The following is an 18,164-nucleotide window of genomic DNA, read 5'->3' on the forward strand; positions in this document are numbered from 1 at the left end:
ATTCCAACAGCGAATGAGCCAACCCGAGCTTGAATAGAACTTGATAATTATTTGAGCGATGTTGAGCACAGCTCAGTCTAAAAATCAGTATTTAGTTTTGCATTCTTAAAAGGCCCTTCCCATCACCGTTAACCAACATCCGTTATCTAAAAGGGTAAAAAGAATCAAATTGAAGCGTTGTATTTTAATGAACAAAAACAACATAAATTGAGAGAGATAACAAGGAATTCACTGAGAATTGCAACATAGGCAACAGAAGAGAAGAAACGCCTCCACTTTTGGTGAGGATAACAGTACAGTCTTCTCCAGCTTGCCAACGAACCCCTCCAATGCTCTGAGGTGAGGAGCCACTGCGGTACACAAGACACTGGAGATCAAAACAAGCTCAACCCAGGTCACGCCGTCAGATGCCTCATCATAGTCACATGAATCATGAGGCATGTAGCAGGTTCTCAAGGAGAAGAGAGCCGAGTTCAACGGTCATGCAGTACTTGTAAGGGTTTATTGGCATCAGGATGCAGTGGGAGCACGCGCGAGTGAAATGCAACGGTTCACATGAAAATGTGAGAATATATGTATCATGTTACAGAAGACTAGCAGTACAAACAGATGCAGTGAACCAAATCAAGCACTGTAAGAATCAATTGATTGAATGCAATTCCGAGAAATTAGAATGAAGGAAAAATACACTGTGATGCTGGAAGAGAAATGAATGGAGACTCTCCTATGATTTCCGCTGCATATTGAGGCTTCTAGCTATCATACTTCTTTGGTTGGTGCCACTGTGCCAGACTTCTTGACAAAGAGCTAAGGAATGAAGCTTTAGGAGGGCATAGCCTTTTCCAATAGAGATGCTTTCCTCCAAGGTCGGTCAAATTTGGACCATATTCCTTGGATCTTTCAATCTGTAGAATAATCCACATTACAACAGAAATGTTAATCCAACAGATCTCTTAGTAGCTGAAGGCAATGAATAAATGAGGCAAAATGTACAAATATTATCTGCATGACACGTTTTTGGCAGAATTTTAAGGCTGACATGATGATCTCTGTCATGCAGGCCAGTAAGGAAACTGGGACTTAATTCTATTAGTTTGATACTAAAACAACCAGGACATTTTGTTAGAATCTCAACAATCTCTTCATCTGTGTTCTATTAATGTGATATTTAATATGGTTCTTTGTTTTCACTATTTTTTGATTTTTTCACCATTATGCAATAAATATCATGTGTTAAATTGTAAATTCTTCTTTCAAGAATATATATAAATACAACATATCAAACAATAATATATGCATGTAGTCGTCTCCATCTTAACTAGGAGATTACACATATTTGTGAACAAATATATGCCATCTATTTGACAAGAAACTTAGGTGGTGTATCCAATTTGCACCATATGGGGCGTTACTTGGTGCAATGGTAAAAAGCTTGGGCCGACAAACACAATGGCCTGGGTATGAGTCCTGAGACAGCCACTTCATTCCAAAAAATATTAAAGATTACAGACGGACTTGGTGCCCCCAGTCCGTCCCTCTCAAGACCCTAGATTGCCAGGGCCATAATTGGGTAATGGCCTTCCATCTGATCTGCACCATATTATGCTTTCAATGCCACCGGTCCTAGATTTCATAAGGTTTTTCAGTTTTCAAATCACAATTGGATCTATTAATCAAGTCCCAAAGTACATATTCCAAATGTTTTGGGTCCATCGTAAAGAAAGTAAGAATCTAGGATACCACCTGCTTGGCATTCATGAACCCACATATGCATGTTTAACACCTAAAGAGGCTCGAGTTCTCAGAGGAAGAACTAAATACTAGGCAGTAGTGAAAGCTAGCTCTTCAAGTACCTCTTAGTACTCTTATTCTGACACCTTTGCCTACTCAAGTAGTTATTAGTTGCCTCAAGTGTAAATTCCTTGCATCAGTGATTCTGGTTCTTGACATCAATGACTACAAATTCTGAAAATATTTCTTCTATAAACCAAAAGAGCGCAAATAATCAAATAGTTCCTCCATTTGAGTTCCTAAAATAGGAACAGTTAACTTTCATTATGTTGTCCTCTCCTTCCCTGTAGTTTACATCATAATTTCTTATTAGTTTCTTATCTGTCAGCAAGCTGATAAATCTTCAAATTTCCAAGTTCCACTCTCCTCAATAATTGTCAAAATAATGTTTTAACTACCTTTAATTGTCCCACATCCATCTCAACATTTTCATGTCCATGACGGCCATCTTACAGATATGCAGTCTCCTTATTGCTATATTATTCTATTCTTATGCATATGAGTAGAGAAAAATAGTACCATATAATTGAGGATATTAAGGGTACTGCAAAATATTTTGATGTATAATCAAAATATCACCAACTCTTACAGTCTTATTGGCATGTAATAATAAGCTAGATATTTAAAAGCACCTAACATATCATTCATCACAATAGAAATATAACCAGAAGATCTAAACTTCTGCCCTTCTTTTTCTGTATTGCCAGATTATCTATAATCAATCTATGGCATTCTGAATTTATGGTTGCTAGTATTATTGAGATCATCAAATGCTCTACAGGGAGCAATAAAGTTGACAACATTATTATTCATATTTCATCAAAAACATGGAATATTATGTGAACATCTCTTCTCAACAGCCCTGTAGAACTTTTAAATGACTAGGTTGCTCTATAAGCTACTCACTTTTCCTACTCCAGCCAATAGCCTGCCACTCCCTGAGCAATTATCTGTGTAATATTATGTCAAACTACAGCTATTTTGACATCCCTATGTGAAGATGAACAAGGAACATACATCAAGTTCCTTTAGTTGGACAAACTGATCTCTTAATCTGCCAACAGGGATACAGTTCGATGGTAATTTCATCACACAAAACCATAACATTAAGATATTTTTCAATAAAAACAGTCATTACACTTTTATATTTTGTTCATAACCCATATTCAATACACTCTTAAGAATTATCATTAAAAAAAAAAAAAGATGAACATGTTAGATTTCTCATCAAAATTTGAGAAGGCTTCAAATGATCTTTTCTGTCACAATTATCGTTGAAAACCAAAGGAGCCAACAAGAAAATAGTGTGAATTAGTGTAACTGATCAGTTAGCAAAAAAGTTGGCGCATGACTGCTTCAACTAGTTCTTTCTCAAATCTACTTTTTGTATTCCTTCAAGGCTTACTACACCTTCCCCTCGAGTAACACAAATCTACATAATATGTGGGTAAAAGTGGTCGTATTTTACATAGCGTACGGTACTTTTCCCTCCATATAATCCATGACAACCTTATTAGTCAGATTTCTTAGGTTATGTTGCAGAAAATAAGATATTTCATTAGAAGATGGTAAAATTACAAACAGATTTCCTAGATGTAACTCATATCCCAAAAAAGTAGGATATGCTGTCTAGCTAGAGCAAGACCTTAGTGAAGCTGAGTCACATACCTTGCTAATTTTTCCATGTTTCAAGTGGTACCGAATACCAGACCAGTTTATAGACTGTGTAAAATGAGAACGCATTGCAGAGATGGGGTATAAGAAGTTGTCTACCAGCATAGCGATAAACACCTGCTCACCAGATATTCAAGTCCGGCATGAATTAGATACATATAGGCAAACTCCTGTAAACTAAGTTGAGAAAAATATACTGGTATCTACAGATCTAATATCTATGTTGACATAAATGAAGAACAAAAGTATCTGTTCCCAACAACTCAAAGGGCATAGGAAATGCTTACAAGTCCCCAGTTATATGAACCAAGTGAGACACTTGGGCCCTCTGGAGATAACAAGTTGCACAAATAGATCTCCACCTTCGTCAAGTTCCACATTGAAGCAAGTTCTAGAATAGTGCATATAAACAAGCAGCCAGCTAGCGTAAGACCTGGAAAAGGCAATCAATATATCATAAGAACTAATCAAGATTAGTGAAATAAGGCCAGAAAATTTAAACAATGTCATCACTTAATTCTTTGATTTTTTTGCGAGAGTGTTATAACTTATGAGCAACTATTGTAATCTGCTTCTGAATTTCTTGATCATTATGAGCCAGGAAGTGGAATCATTCTCTAACAGGTGTTGAAGATGAAGAAGAAAGAATTAAATAATCAACAACATCTGATCCTCTCAAACCCATCACAGTGCCAAGCTTCCAATAAGTAAATATGATAATTTCTGCTTATCATTGCAGTACCTATTTTCAACAAACGTTCCCACCTCATGTGAAGTTTTTGCAGCCCAAACAGATGGGTCTGCTACTCATGAGTATCTCTAATATTTCTTAATCTCTAAATCAATTTTTACCCTTCATGTGATTTCAATAAAGCGCATTTACTAAACATCATGAAAAGAAAAAGCATGGTCACATGCAAAAATGTGAAGAGACATTTCCAATTAACCAGGTCCAACTGTTTGAGTAAATAACGTGCTCACCACATGATGAGCAAGATGTTTCCTTCAAAAGAGAGTCATGAAATGGTGCTCTTAAAGCCGTTGCAAGATGTATCAATGCCATAAAGTATGGCAAAACAAATGACCAGGATAAATAGCAGTGTGAAGAAAACAGTGCACGGTTCATCAGCCAGTTAACTCTAGATATGTAGGACTCCAGAACGAAGGTTTGCTTCCTTAGGTAATTCCAATATCTGCAAAAGAATGACAAATGAATAAAAGATAATAGCATTTCTTTTGTGGCAAATGATGAGATCAAAAATCTCAAGCATTGGAAAGCTAAGATCACAGTGAATAGAAGATAATAGCATGTTTGTTGTGACAAATTATGAGAACAAAGATCACAGACCTTGGAAAGCTAAGATCACTTGCAAGAGGATGAGGAAAGACAGCTACTGGTGGTGAACTAATAAGCCTCTTATGTTTCCCTGCAAATGAAATGGGTTATATTAGTTTGGAAAATTCAGGATTATTTACCTGCCCTGTCTATATTACATTAGTTATATTCTAGACCAAATGGCATGGTTAACTTTCGGGCAAAATTATTGGTCAAGATCTGAAAGTAAGAAAACAGAAAAGCATAAAGTTACTATATTCTCCAAAATGGTTTTCAGAAGGAATAGATTAATTCTTTGAATGACTGTTTGTTATGCAGGATTTCATACTTGGGAGGACTGACATTAATTTGGAGAGGGCACATTTTATACGAAATCTTCTGATTCCACCATGATGCAATTTTAGCAAGAGTATGCCCAACCTAATGGAAAATTCAGCTGATTATAGTGTTAACTCCATGGTTTAAACATTTCCCAAGAATATTCTATTCTTTGGGCATGATAAGCCAAAAATCAAGATAAATATTTGAAGGTTTTATATGATGGCTTTGGTCTGATTTCATTGATGAATATATACATTATATATATGATTTTTTTTAGTATTATAACTTGATTCTTTTCAAGTCATCATCAGTGAATAACCTTAACCTTACCTAATGAGCTGTGTCCTACCTAATATAGATTTGGATTAACAACCAAAGTACGCCCCTTAAAGTTTGAGAGAATGGCTCTCAACCTAATGTCAAGCATTTAATTCATGTCAAGTTACAAGCCAAGGCATCTTTAGTATGAGAAAGGCTTGCCATGAAACTGAGAAGGTATAGGGAGACCAACCTGCTAGGTCATGCAATTATCATCCATGGATACAAATCTTCTTGTTATTTAATTTCTTAGGTTCCTTCTTTCCAAGATTTGAAATGTCAACTGAAACCAAATTGTTTTGTTTTAGCCAATTGTGGAAAATTTTGTTGTTTACCTCCAGTTTAGTAGTGCTAAACAGTTTCAACATCAACAGGCCAAAAATTAACTATGAATGCTTAAGTTAGTTACTACTTTGTCATCGGTACAATTTAGAATAATTTCTTTATGTCTTTAAGCATATTTGCTAAAAAGTATTGATTTTGAGTCTTGCACTTTTGTGCTCCCTTTTAAATTAATAGAGGCAGAACTTAATTGTAGAAAATAAATCCAACTCTTGCAAATAATAAATTGAACCCCCAGATAATACTTTTTCAATGATTAATCATGGACCTTTTGTAATGTTTTTAGATGATTGTACCATCTAAAGCTTGGTTCCAACAAGCTGAGGAAAAAGACGGCTTCTAGATGTGAAAGACATTATATTTAGAGAGTCCACAAGGGTAAAGTGGGGAGAAGTAAGGGCAGAAACGAGTCGGGGAGGGTTGAGTGCAGGTTGGATCGACATCCAATATGGCCTTAACCTGCACCTAACCCAACAGCCAAGGGTAACTGGAAACAGCTGGCATCTTAGCTTAGAAGACCCAGACCAGCCCTTTTACTCATTGAAGCCCTGTACACGTGATTTCCAAACTGTCTAATACAGAGCTTGTTTTGAGGCTACAATTTTTTGAGAGAAATTTTGAGCTATGTTATGCACTTTATTTTTGGGTTGATTTCATAATAGGAAATAATATACTTAACTTTATTCTAAGATTTAGCTTTAACGTTTACCATCAAAGACTCGTTTGATTGACGGGAAGTGGAGGGGGAAAGAGGCAGTTCTTGAAAAGTGGAGAGAGAGCCTCTTGTTTGATCGTAGTTTTAAGAGGAAAGAAATTGAAAAAAAATTCTTTCCATGGGAAGTCACTTCCTACATTTCATGAAAAGTGAAAACTCATGGAAGAGATGGATTTTGGCACTTCTTATGGGATGAAAAATGATAGTACTTTTTTCTTTCTTAAAATATCCTTTTAAAATCTACAGCTAAGATTTTACAAAATATCAATAGATGGTTAAAATGAAATACTAAATAGTGATATAATATTATATTAATATTATCCTAATATTTATATAAATATAATATTAATATTTATTATATTTTAATATTATTTTAATATTTACACTAATATAATATTTTTATTAATATTAATATAATATAATATTAATATTATATTTATATCTATATTAATAAATTTATTACATTAAAATATTAATATTATATTAATATATATTATTATATTAACATAATAAATTATTATGGTCTAATGTTATATTATAATATATTAATATTATATTTATATTAACATAAATATAATATTTATATTTATATAAAGTTTAGAAGCAAAAAGATATGGTTTTATATCTACTAAGGGTTTAATAGATATTTTACATAATTTTTTCAAAAAAATGGGTGCTCAACTAGATATAAGTCACTCTGCAATAAGTCACTTTCCCATGGTCAACCAAACATACTAAAATTTTATTTTTAAAAAATAATTTTCTGAAAAAAAAATTTCCTGCAAACCAAATGAGTCCTAATAAGATTACGTGGGAGCTTTGAAGAAGGTGGGCTAAAATCACATAATTTTATTCCAACCTTGCTTCAAAATAATCAATAGCATGGGCACCACGACTGCATGGTTTGGACATCATTGACCCAAATGCAAACTGACACACTAGTGCATGATGGAAGCCTAGTCCATACCTATGGACCAAAGGGTCAGGTTACATAGGTGGGTCTAGGTAATGTCGGTTGTCTAAATGGGTCGATCAAGTTCCCAAATAATGGATTCACGAAATTCTAGCTCAAAAAGTTGAACCCAAGGCTAAATCTTGTACACATTTAGACAAAGTGTTTATGATTGTAGTCTTATATTCTAAGGCTAAATCTTCTAGACATGGTGGTACTTGGTGTGTAATATGATGGCAATTATAAGTCAAGTTCATATCCTTAGCCACTCTAAGCTGGTACATATTACATGTATAGACGATCTCAATTTTAGTTTTTAAACAATTGGAATATTGGATTATTATTAAAAATTTGATACACATTACATGTATAGATGATCTTAATTTTAGTTATTAAGCAATTGGGTTATTATTAAAAATTTGAATGACATATTACATTTCAAATCCGTATATAATATGAACCTCTAACATTTTCATTATTTTTTTACAAAAATTATAATTGTTTATAGTTTCAATGCGCAATCCTTAAGCAAAAAAATCATTGACCAAAAGCTTCCAAACAATATAAAAATAGTTAAAAGTTATGTGACATATGCTTTTTGACTTATTCCACATTTACCTTATTTTTTCTTATTTTTCTCCTTTTTCTTCTAAATTTGCTGGTCAAACTCCAAAACTTGAGCCAAACCTGTCAAGCTTGATACTTGATGGGCCCGACAGAACTCAGAATTGAAACCAAGAATTCGTGCCTTCGTTATTTTATTTGTAATTGTATTTAATTTATAATTTTATCACAATACTTGAACCTAGTCTTTTTTATCTTTTTTGTGACATGCATATGTACCCTTCAACAAGTGCTTAATTGTTTATTTACCCCTCAAAAAGTGAAAGTCCGCATATATTATTTTTAAAAGTCTGAAATTGCAGATATGGCCCTCCAAATTTCTCCCTCCAAGGATTTTTTTTTTCCATATATACTCTTAAAGAAGAGATTATTTACTTAATTCACACATGAATAGTGAAAAGTACATATTTTTATACTATTCACACAAAATGTCAGATATTTGCCTTGAAGTTTAAAAAAGTTATACACAGCTGGGTGCAGAATAGTCAATGAAGATTAAATTAGCTATTAGCCTAGCCAAAATTAGATTAAAATGGAAAAAAATGAAAGCAAAATGAGAAAGGTATACATGTAAATTTTAGTATTTTGAAGGGTCATAGATGTTACATTCATAATTAGAGAAGCAAAGGATAATGTTGAATTTATTAATTTTCCGAACTAAGTCGACACTGAGATGAGCATCATTTCAAAAAAAAAAATAATAATAATAATAATAATAATAGATATTCAATCAACTAACAGATATTTATTTAACCCATTGAACATGAATCTAAGCAGTGAAAACACAAATTTTCAAAGTGTGCCTATAAGCTTTAGTACTAAAAAAATGTGAATAGGGTAAATTTCACTTTATATGCATAGTTAGACCAAACCATTACCAGCTATCGCTGCTAGGGTCATATCATCTGAGTATCCACCATCTCGAAGTCCACTAACAACACCATATAAGTCCTTTCTAAAATCTTCAGCATGCATCTAAAAAGATAAAAAAATGTAAATAAGAACTACAAGAGCCAAAATTTCATTTACATTTCCATTCGGGAGCAGAAGAAGCTAAGATGCAAACATTACCATCATGCAGCCTCCCCACAAAAAGAAAGTCTTTCCACCAGTTGCAAATCCCATTGAACATGGCTGAAGTTCCACTATGCATCAGCATAATCATAATGGTGGAATAATATGAAAAATTAACAAATTATGCAAATAGTAGCATAGTATCAGATGCAGGAAATGAGGTTTAAGAGCACATAAATTTTCCTCCCCAGCTTGTGAAAATATATGGTGCAGCATGTTGAGAAGAAAGGGTGGTTGCAATGGAGAATCTGTGCAGAAGTCAAACTAAAATATGCCACACACCCCGCAACAAGTACTGAAAGACATGTACAAGATAACTACAATAACATTAACCATGCAGAACACATATACAAACCCGCATATAGGATCACATTAATGCCCACTCTAAGACTCATCATAGATCAGAGACCAAAAATCTGTGCTATGAATTCTGGAAATGCGATATGGCAATTCTCAACTTGGTGCATTTTCAGACAAGCAAAAATAGCATCCAGCAGAGTCCTTGCTGTTTGAAACCCAAACTGTTCAGAAGATTTATCTGCAATGATTGATAAGAGGTATACTTTTTTATGTGCCAAAGGTCAATGCACTATCACTAATAGAAACGAAAAGGAAGTAGATTTCAGCAATGTTTCTAGGATATACTAGAAATTCCAAGAGATTGACCTTTTATTGATTTTAGAATCAAACATCCCATTTCTTCAAATTATATGTGGAGCATACACAAGACATTAATATTATCTTTAACTCCCATTCTTTTACTGCCTATAAACAATATACTAATGTATTGCTTATGGATGGATACAATACAAGCATGAATTGTCGAAGAATTATATGATCTGATCAGCAGACAGTACGAACAGAAGGGAGAGGACACAGAGAAGATCCATGCTCACAAAATGGAAAACAGTCAAGCTGTGGTTCTTGGAATTTCTATAGATAAATCTGGTAACAAGCGATCACAGAAGATCCAACTTAATTTGTATGATGGGATAAAGTAGGCCACAAATAAAACTGGGAAAATAAGAAAAAAATTTAAAACGAAACTGTTCTTCAGATCATGATAAGTGGGGAGATTCTAAGATAATGGAAACTGCAACTGGTCATCACTAGATATAGTTTTCTGAGATGTATAAGGAGAGAAAACAGATGTGTATAAAATAAGTAAACAAGGCAGGTGGAGATATACACAGTCAAGAAAATGCAAGCATCACAATCATTCGATGCATCAAGACCTGTCATGAGTTATCTTTTTTTTGTAAAAAAAAAAAAAAAAAAAGATGAAATGCTTGAGAAAGGTGAAAAGTGCAAGAATGTAAGCAATGAGAATGCTTCAGGTTTTGATAGGATGCTCGTGCTCAACTCCATGCAAGCAAAAGACACATAAGATGAAGCTGGAAAATCTATATAGACATAAGAGCTAGATATAACTGATATGCAAATATCTGGATGTACCATAAAATGTGAACAGCTGCACTGTCCCATATAATGTGCTTCCTAATTGCAAGCTAACATGTGATTCAAGCAGCTTCGGAGGATAAGCATTCTCAACCACTGAGTGCTTGTCCATCATCTTGTCAACCCCAGACAGTTGGGACTGGACTTTTCACTTATGTCAGAGTCTATTACCAATGAGTATTGAAGTTTATCAAAATATTCATAATATCAGATAAATTATCAAAAAATATAGTTTTCTAGAGTTTCCAAAAGATAAACAGATGACAGACGAGGTATCAAGTATTAGATTTGCCTCATGACAAGGAATAAAATAAATTAGTAATAGAAAGAAAGTGGCGAATTGCTGACAAGACTATTATTATTATGGGTAGCATCTTGATGCCAAACTTATCTAAAAGGACTTATATTGCATAATTAACCATATTGTTTGGAAAGATATAAAGATGGAAATAATGGTGAAATAATACTAATTGCTTATAGTTATATGGTTTGGGTTATAATATGGAACAAAAATGAAAGAAAATCAGCTCAAAATAACTCAGTAACAGATACGACCTTCTGTTGAAGAGCAGGTGAAAATTGGAGAAACATCATAGGATGGTACCAATACACCCTTCTTTGTCAGGTTTGTGCCTTCAGAGTTTACCAAGAATGAAGAGTAGACGAAGCTTTTATAACATTATAAGTGTGCTAACTGTGGTACCTCTAATGACAACCTGTAGGTGAACAGTTTCGTGGAAAGGGAAGAATGGGGTCATAGTGCTTGATGTGATGAAATTGCAAGGTGCAGGCAAACACAAGAGATAGTAGCCAACGACACATTTCTAAATTAAGACTCCAGAAGCAAGGTACTTAGATATACGAATGGAAACTGCCAATCTAAATGCATCATACCATATGATATTCATATATGCAATAACTCCCTAAGCTTCCAGAAGGCAAATCAAGAGGGTATCCAGTTTGAATAAATATCTGCACCACAGAACAAAGAAAACGAAATGTTTACATGGTGCCACTGAATGATCCAATTTAAAATAAAATGCCAATAATAAAGTAAGAACAGATGTGAGAAAACATGAGAAATGAGTACCTCAGGATTCTTTTCCATTTCTCTTGTAAGGGCCCCAATTGACCCTGGATGCAGCCTAACATCATCATCCAGAAACAAAACATACTTGCTGTCTTTATGCATCTTTTCAACACCAACCTGTATTAGACGGTGTATTGTGCATCACTATCCTACACTTCTTAGATGGAACCCAGAAACTCAATTGATGAGAGACAATATATGGCACATATGACATTAAAGATAGGTTGACACAATCATAAGCATGAACTAACACCTTACAGCATTAAAAATACAAAAGTCAAAATTGCATTCACAACTATAACTTGCAAGAGATGTTTAGTTTATTATCTGCCATGCATGATGATAAGTAGCAGCAACGGCTGTTAAGAAATGTCATTTCAAAGGGTTGTTATGGTATCATACGACAGTATTACTCCCAGCATCACCTCTTAATATGCTCCAAGCTAGTGATGCAGGAACATTCTTTCAACCTATTGAGTTCTTCTTGTTTTAAATAAGCATGCCAAGAGTAGTTTATACCAAGGTTCATTGACCCACCCAAATAGCCTAGGTCAGGGCATTCAATACCAAACTGGTGCAGAACCAGGAAAGTAAGGCCTCTCGATTCAGTCCCTGGTCCAAATGGAGGCCAAACAGGGCTGAACCGATCAGTTCCACGTAGTTTTAAGTGATTTTAGGAGATTCCAGGACTGAACTAGGCTGAACCAATTCCTCTACTATTTAAACTACTCCCCATTCCCAAACCTAGCCTATTCGATCTCTCGCCTCTCACTCACAAGCGTGCTGCCCAGGCCATCCCCACCACCCCCCCCCCTCTCTCTCTCTCTCTCTCTCTCTCTCTCAGAGGAGCACCAAATGGCGATGGCTATGGTAATGATGATGACAATGGCCAAGCCCTAGACTGTCTCTACCTCAGTGTTTTATAATGAGGTAATGATAATGAGACCAGGAGAATAGAACAGACACCTTGGGATTTGAAGAAGTTCAAGACTCAAGGCATAATCATTTATGTATTGCAATAAAAAAGCTATACAATATTGAATAACATGTATATTTCATTGATATTCAAGATGTCTCACAACATTCATGCAATTTTTAGAGAATAATTAGGCTTACAAATTCCCTGCCACTGATATCTTCTACTTTCTCCCATATTCCTTCTTAAGTTTTGATTTGTTCCCAACTGAAAGGTATATTTTTTGAAAATTCTAAGTTTCTGGGAAACTTCATCATAATTCTCAAGAAAAGGCTTGGTAACTTTGAAAATAACTTAATCCAAAAAGCATTTAGCATAAAACATTGTCATGCTTAAGTAGTATTCTGCACCTACTTTTACAAATAAAAGAAGGTATAAACACTTTACATACTAGCTGATTATGAATTTTCTGACTGCAGGTTGTTGACAATCCAGCTACTAGAATCTTCACATCAACACTGTCCTGAAAATGATCAAGAGCATATTACTAGGACATGCAACAAGACAAAGGATCAAGCACAATCAAAACCATATGCCATTATAAGTTGAAAGCAATCTGTATAAAACATCAGTGAAGTTTCCAAATAAAAACAATGCAACATATGCTAGTAGTTCCACACATGCTGATAATTAAATAAAAAGTAAACTGCAACATATGCTTGTAAGACTGGAAACAGGAGCAAATCAGACTCTCGTCATGGAAATAAGAAACTTTAGTAGTAGATTAGAATTAAAAATGAAAACAAGGGTTTAAGAGCCACTGGCAGTAGCCATGCCAGTCACCTGCTGGTATGATGGCATGTGCTATGCCGGCATGCCATGCCATTTGCGTCTTCATGCCAAAGAAAGAAAAAAGAAAAGAAAAAAGAAAAGAAAAGAAAAGAACTTATAAGACATTTTTTAATTGAAAATACTGAAAATAAAGGTCTTATGGGATGTTTCAGTGTTGGTACAAGCTTGAAAAGGTATCAGCCAACCAACATGGATTGTCATGGTCGGCCCCTGAAACATTGGATGAATGGAAGCATAGCAAAAAGATTAATTGTGAAAAAAAAATAACTGGAGGAGGGGGGCAGCTCTGGGAATCAATTGATAGGTTCTGTCGGAAATCTTGAAAAAGACGAGGTCAGATATATGCAGCCATGTACATGTCTTTCAGATCATATTTTTTAAGAAAAAATTTGGAAAAGCCTAAGTTCTTCTGATTGCAAAATCCCTTAAATTTGGAAAGATAAGTATTTTTTCTAGTTTTTAATTTAAAAACAATAACAAGCAAATTTGATTAAAGATTTAAAAAATGTTGGCAGATAGTTGTGATTAGCTAATTGATAGCCAGATAATAAAGCAGCAGTATGAAACTTATGATTAGCTAGTTGATAGCCAAATAATAAAGCAGCAGTATGAAACTGCTCCTAACTGTATGAAAAGCAGAAGGCTTACTCGAAAGAACTGTGCCCTACCTCATACTCAGAGATCAGCTTGGATACAGCATGGTAAGCTGGATCTCTAGTGCTTTCAACTACAAAAAGGAACTCCAGAGGTCCTCCATAAAGAGAAGTAATCTGTATTTAGACATGCGTGAAACAATACTTCGATTAGGTGAGATGAAATAAATGTGAATGAGCATGTACACCACAGACACGCTAATTTCAAGTGTGGATAGAATACTTTTCCAACATTTATCTAAGAGCATGGAAAGGGAGAAATAACAAATGGTATCTTTATCCCTTCCTTTTTGCCCTCCAAAGCAAAAGTTCCAATGTAGTAACAAATTATATAGAACTTACTTGACTTCTCCAATTCTGCAAATTATGTTGTCCAAAGCCCTTCAAAGGCATGACAACCGACACCCCAGGCAAGTTCAACTGAGCAGAGTGCTCAAGATCATTAATATCTTCACAGATAAAAGCAAAATTATTACCACCTTCCATGTTGTGCTTCATTGACCGTATCACTCTACTCCTGACAAAGATCAAAAAAGAGATATTTAGGTTGATTTCACTATTAATTGTCAGATGTCTTGCAATGCAAATGTTAACAGTTATCTTTCACTATGTCTTCAAGAATCAGCATACCTGACATAGGCAGCAAAACTCCATCCAATAGCAAGGGTCAAACAGATAATGCACCCCTGTGAGTCCAGAAGGAAAATGAATTATTTAATCATATAAAACTGACCATGGCCACATCAAATAAAGAGAACAATCTTGATGGTTAAAAAGCACTGGATGAAATGGGAGGCGAAGACATTTTTCCCAAGATAGATAACATCTCATGATGACTAACATAGGCAAGTCAACTTTATAATGCAAAGAGCATCTGCAAAAAGGCAACCTTAAGCTTACCAAATCTTTATTAGAGGAGATTTCAAACTCAAATGGAGCATAGTCAATCTCCAAAATAATTAACTACTGAATCCAAATAGCTTTGCTTAGAAATTGTCCCATGCTTAGGAATGTCCCAATTAAATTAACAAATTATGAGAAGTACATCTAAGAAAAAAAATGTAAAATAGCTATATTCCTATGTACATCTAAATGAAAACATAAAGACTGGCCATTAATCACATGGAAGGCATGCCAAGTGTTACTTCTGCTTGCAACCAGAGCTTTCCAGGAAACACTTCAATGAAAGGACAGCCTCGTTCTAACAGATATTATACTTTTCGCAAAATTACATAATGAATGAGCTCTGAGTTTCTACAAGCTCCTGCTGGAATTTGTTCTACCTTCATATCATAGATACTTCTGCATGTTCAGACTACTCTTATCACCTCACCATGTTGACTGGATTTGTTCTCATATATCTGTTTTGTCTAGTTTGTATTTCACCTTGAATATGTAGAATTTCTAATGACCACCAATAGGAAAAAAGCAGGTTATTGTTGTGAATATTATGAATGATCAAGTTGTGTAAAATAACAGCTGAGAGAGTGATGCAATGTACCTAACAATCCAATGACTTTATCTGATGACTTAATGCAGTTACTTCCTGCTTTACACCTTTTCTTCACCACATTCCATGAGTAATTACTTAATCCTTATCTTTACCCCGACACATAGCTAGGAATCACCAAAACCTGCATTAATACTTAATCCTTGAGGAGCAGGCTTTTTCTACCATTGGTTGCCTACCACCTTAAGTAATCTTGTAGAACTCAGAAGTGTGACTCAAATCTATAATGACTAATCCTGACCCTTTGCTCAGAATCCTATCGTAGCAACAAATTACCTCAATCACCAGGTTGCAGCCGTCTCTTCCTATTGATAACAACCTCCACCATTTTTACATTAGCCTGCGACACCTCCATCGAGTGGCTTCATAGCATAACCCAGAGAGCATTGACCAAGCACTCCACAGAAACAACAACAGATTGCAATGATCTCATAAACTAATGGCTGTCAATAGTCCCTCTCCTTTTTTCTGGTTGTACCTCCCAGCAGCAAACTTGATTTGGAGATCAATCTCCAAATACACCCCAGTATAGCTTCTTTTGCTCCCCCATCTCATTCACTTAGAAAGATGATGGGGCAACCAGCTCATCAACAACAACTTTCTGCATGCTTTCTTCTTCTTTTTTTTTTTTTTTTTGGGTACAAGCGGATACTCATACTGATCTAGCATAAGTGCACTCCAGAAGATCGAAAAACAAAATATCCTGCAGGGCTTAGGGGTAGATTTAGCCCTGATGCCAGATCCAGTCACTAGTATGCTCGGCCACAAAGGAAGCGACTCAGTCAGCGGAGCTGTTCGCCTCCCGAAAGACATGCTGAACAAAAACCGCAGTGAAGTCACAAATGAAGAGCCGAATATCATGGAGAAGTGGATGGGCCTCCTCATTAGAATGCCTCCTCTCCTCTCATTCGAGTCTTTCCTCCCTGGGCCCGAAACCTTCCCTTACCACCATCACCAGCCACTTTGTATTAGCGATGATGGTCAAAAAATCCAGAGTCCTCCTTGATTCTTCTGAATCCAGGGCTCGCAATTCACCATCCCTGCCATTTGTAGGGTTCAAACCGCCTGGCGTATCTTTCTTAGAATCCTAAAACTTGCACTTTGTAGCTAAACACAGTGTTATAATAATCTAAACCTTCTTGTTATTCTATTCGCTAATTTAGTGACACAAAAGGTTCGTCCAAACTCTCGGCTTCTACTATGTATCTCCTCATTGAAAAACATAGCCATCTCAAATATAAATCTTTTCGAAGCATAAGACCAGAACCCTTTTTTTTTTTTGAGAAAGAGAGAGAAGACTGATTTGGGTCAATCTATTCCACAAACAACCAATATCAATAACAACCAAGAGTCAGAAACCGAAACAGATCACTCCAATACCCTTGAAATATAAACCAACCAAAAAACGGAAATACAAGGAAAAAAGCTAGCTCGTTTTGCATCCAAACGACATATCTATCAATCAAGACAGAAATACACATACTATAATGCTACCATCACGACAAAACATAAACTTTCCGAGCAGCAACACCGAGTTCTGACATCCAGAGGCCAAAACCATGCAGGCAAAGAAACCAAAAACATGGATAGAGAGACCTCCGAGCTACAATGTACCTGGATCTGGATGAAGATGGCAAGACGGCTACAACAAGCTCCACTCGCCGCCGCCAAGAACGCATCCAGACCCTCCAATGCCGCCATTTCCTCCTCCCTTCACTCCCGATTTCGCCGAGATTATGAACCCTAGCCACCACCCCAACGCCTTCACACCTCCATGGACGAGAGAGAGAAAGAGAGGGAGAAGGGGGTGAAGCGAAGGAAGCTCGACCCCGGATCTCTGCTCTTCGGACGGGGAAAGAAGCGGTAACGCAAAAACCCCAAAATAAACCAATTAAAAAATTAAACATAAACCGGTATCCCACAATAAAATATTATTAAGTAAACGACCCCGCTACCTTACCCCACAGCTTCCCTGAAATGCCCAAACCCAGTTTTTCTCTCGATTCATCTCATCTCAGGATGAAATGAGTAATTCTAGTCTCAGGATGACATGAGTAATTCTAGTACTCGGATTCTTTGGGGTAGGTTTGTGGGACGCGTAGCGTTTGCTATAGGATAAACGGAGAGACCGGGGAGGGGAGGGAGAGGAGGAGAGACCGTTGCAGGCTCGTGGTTGACGAGGGTTGGATAATGGCGGGCCGGAGCGGATGGCTGGATGTGGGACGCGTGGCTTTACGATTTGGGAACGGACGGGCGAGGGGGGACGGAGATAGCTGGAAAAGGGTCCATTTATTTTAGAAAAAAAATCATTCCAGCCTGCTTACACGCATGTTTCTTCTGTCGTACATTTCCTACCAAGCCGTTCTTGGTAGCAAATAAAAAATTTATATAGTAGACACATATACAAATATATAAGTAAAAAAAAAGGTCAGATCGGATCACGATATAGTCCAAAGTTTTCAAAGCTCAAGCCAACCAGAGCCTGACTTGATCCTCGTACTTAAGCTTCGGGTCAAGCATTGAGATTTCTGAGCCTAA

The 18,164-nt window shown here is 35.9% G+C and overlaps 1 protein-coding gene across 6 annotated transcripts; it reads right to left on the reverse strand.

Annotated features, from left to right (window-relative positions):
- Nucleotides 1-26: 26 nt before the first annotated feature.
- LOC105052992 (uncharacterized) lies at nucleotides 27-17,884 on the reverse strand. 6 transcript variants are annotated; one of them, XR_012135129.1, is made up of 16 exons: nucleotides 17,582-17,884; nucleotides 17,241-17,463; nucleotides 14,747-14,802; nucleotides 14,459-14,633; nucleotides 14,132-14,233; nucleotides 13,063-13,134; nucleotides 11,696-11,812; nucleotides 11,500-11,577; nucleotides 9,145-9,207; nucleotides 8,952-9,048; nucleotides 4,814-4,892; nucleotides 4,447-4,658; nucleotides 3,753-3,898; nucleotides 3,460-3,582; nucleotides 689-905; nucleotides 27-490 (listed from the first exon to the last, which is right to left on the reverse strand). XR_012135129.1 is itself a non-coding variant. In XM_010933984.4 (15 exons), the coding sequence occupies exons 2-15, from the start codon at nucleotides 17,325-17,327 to the stop codon at nucleotides 753-755; spliced, it is 1,560 nt and encodes a 519-aa protein (XP_010932286.1). In that variant the 5' UTR covers nucleotides 17,328-17,463; nucleotides 17,587-17,883; the 3' UTR covers nucleotides 27-752. The 6 variants fall into 6 exon arrangements, 4 of the variants coding, with proteins under 4 accessions (XP_010932286.1, XP_073101224.1, XP_010932285.1 ...); XR_012135130.1 differs by having other exon boundaries at nucleotides 27-350; nucleotides 17,582-17,883; XM_010933984.4 differs by having other exon boundaries at nucleotides 27-905; nucleotides 17,587-17,883.
- Between the last annotated feature and the right edge of the window lie 280 nt (nucleotides 17,885-18,164).

Source organism: Elaeis guineensis, chromosome 10 (genome assembly GCF_000442705.2).
Source record: "Elaeis guineensis isolate ETL-2024a chromosome 10, EG11, whole genome shotgun sequence".
In the NCBI taxonomy this organism is placed as follows: domain Eukaryota; kingdom Viridiplantae; phylum Streptophyta; class Magnoliopsida; order Arecales; family Arecaceae; genus Elaeis; species Elaeis guineensis.

Bases quoted from the DNA above. Each gene is read 5' to 3' on its own strand.
- LOC105052992 (XM_010933984.4), bottom strand. From the start codon at position 17,327: ATGGCGGCATTGGAGGGTCTGGATGCGTTCTTGGCGGCGGCGAGTGGA. The intron at 4,893-8,951 runs GTAATGGTTTGG...TTTCATTTGCAG, and splicing joins GACCCTAGCAGCGATAGCTG to GGAAACATAAGAGGCTTATT. The intron at 3,583-3,752 runs GTAAGCATTTCC...TCTGGTGAGCAG, and splicing joins GTTCATATAACTGGGGACTT to GTGTTTATCGCTATGCTGGT.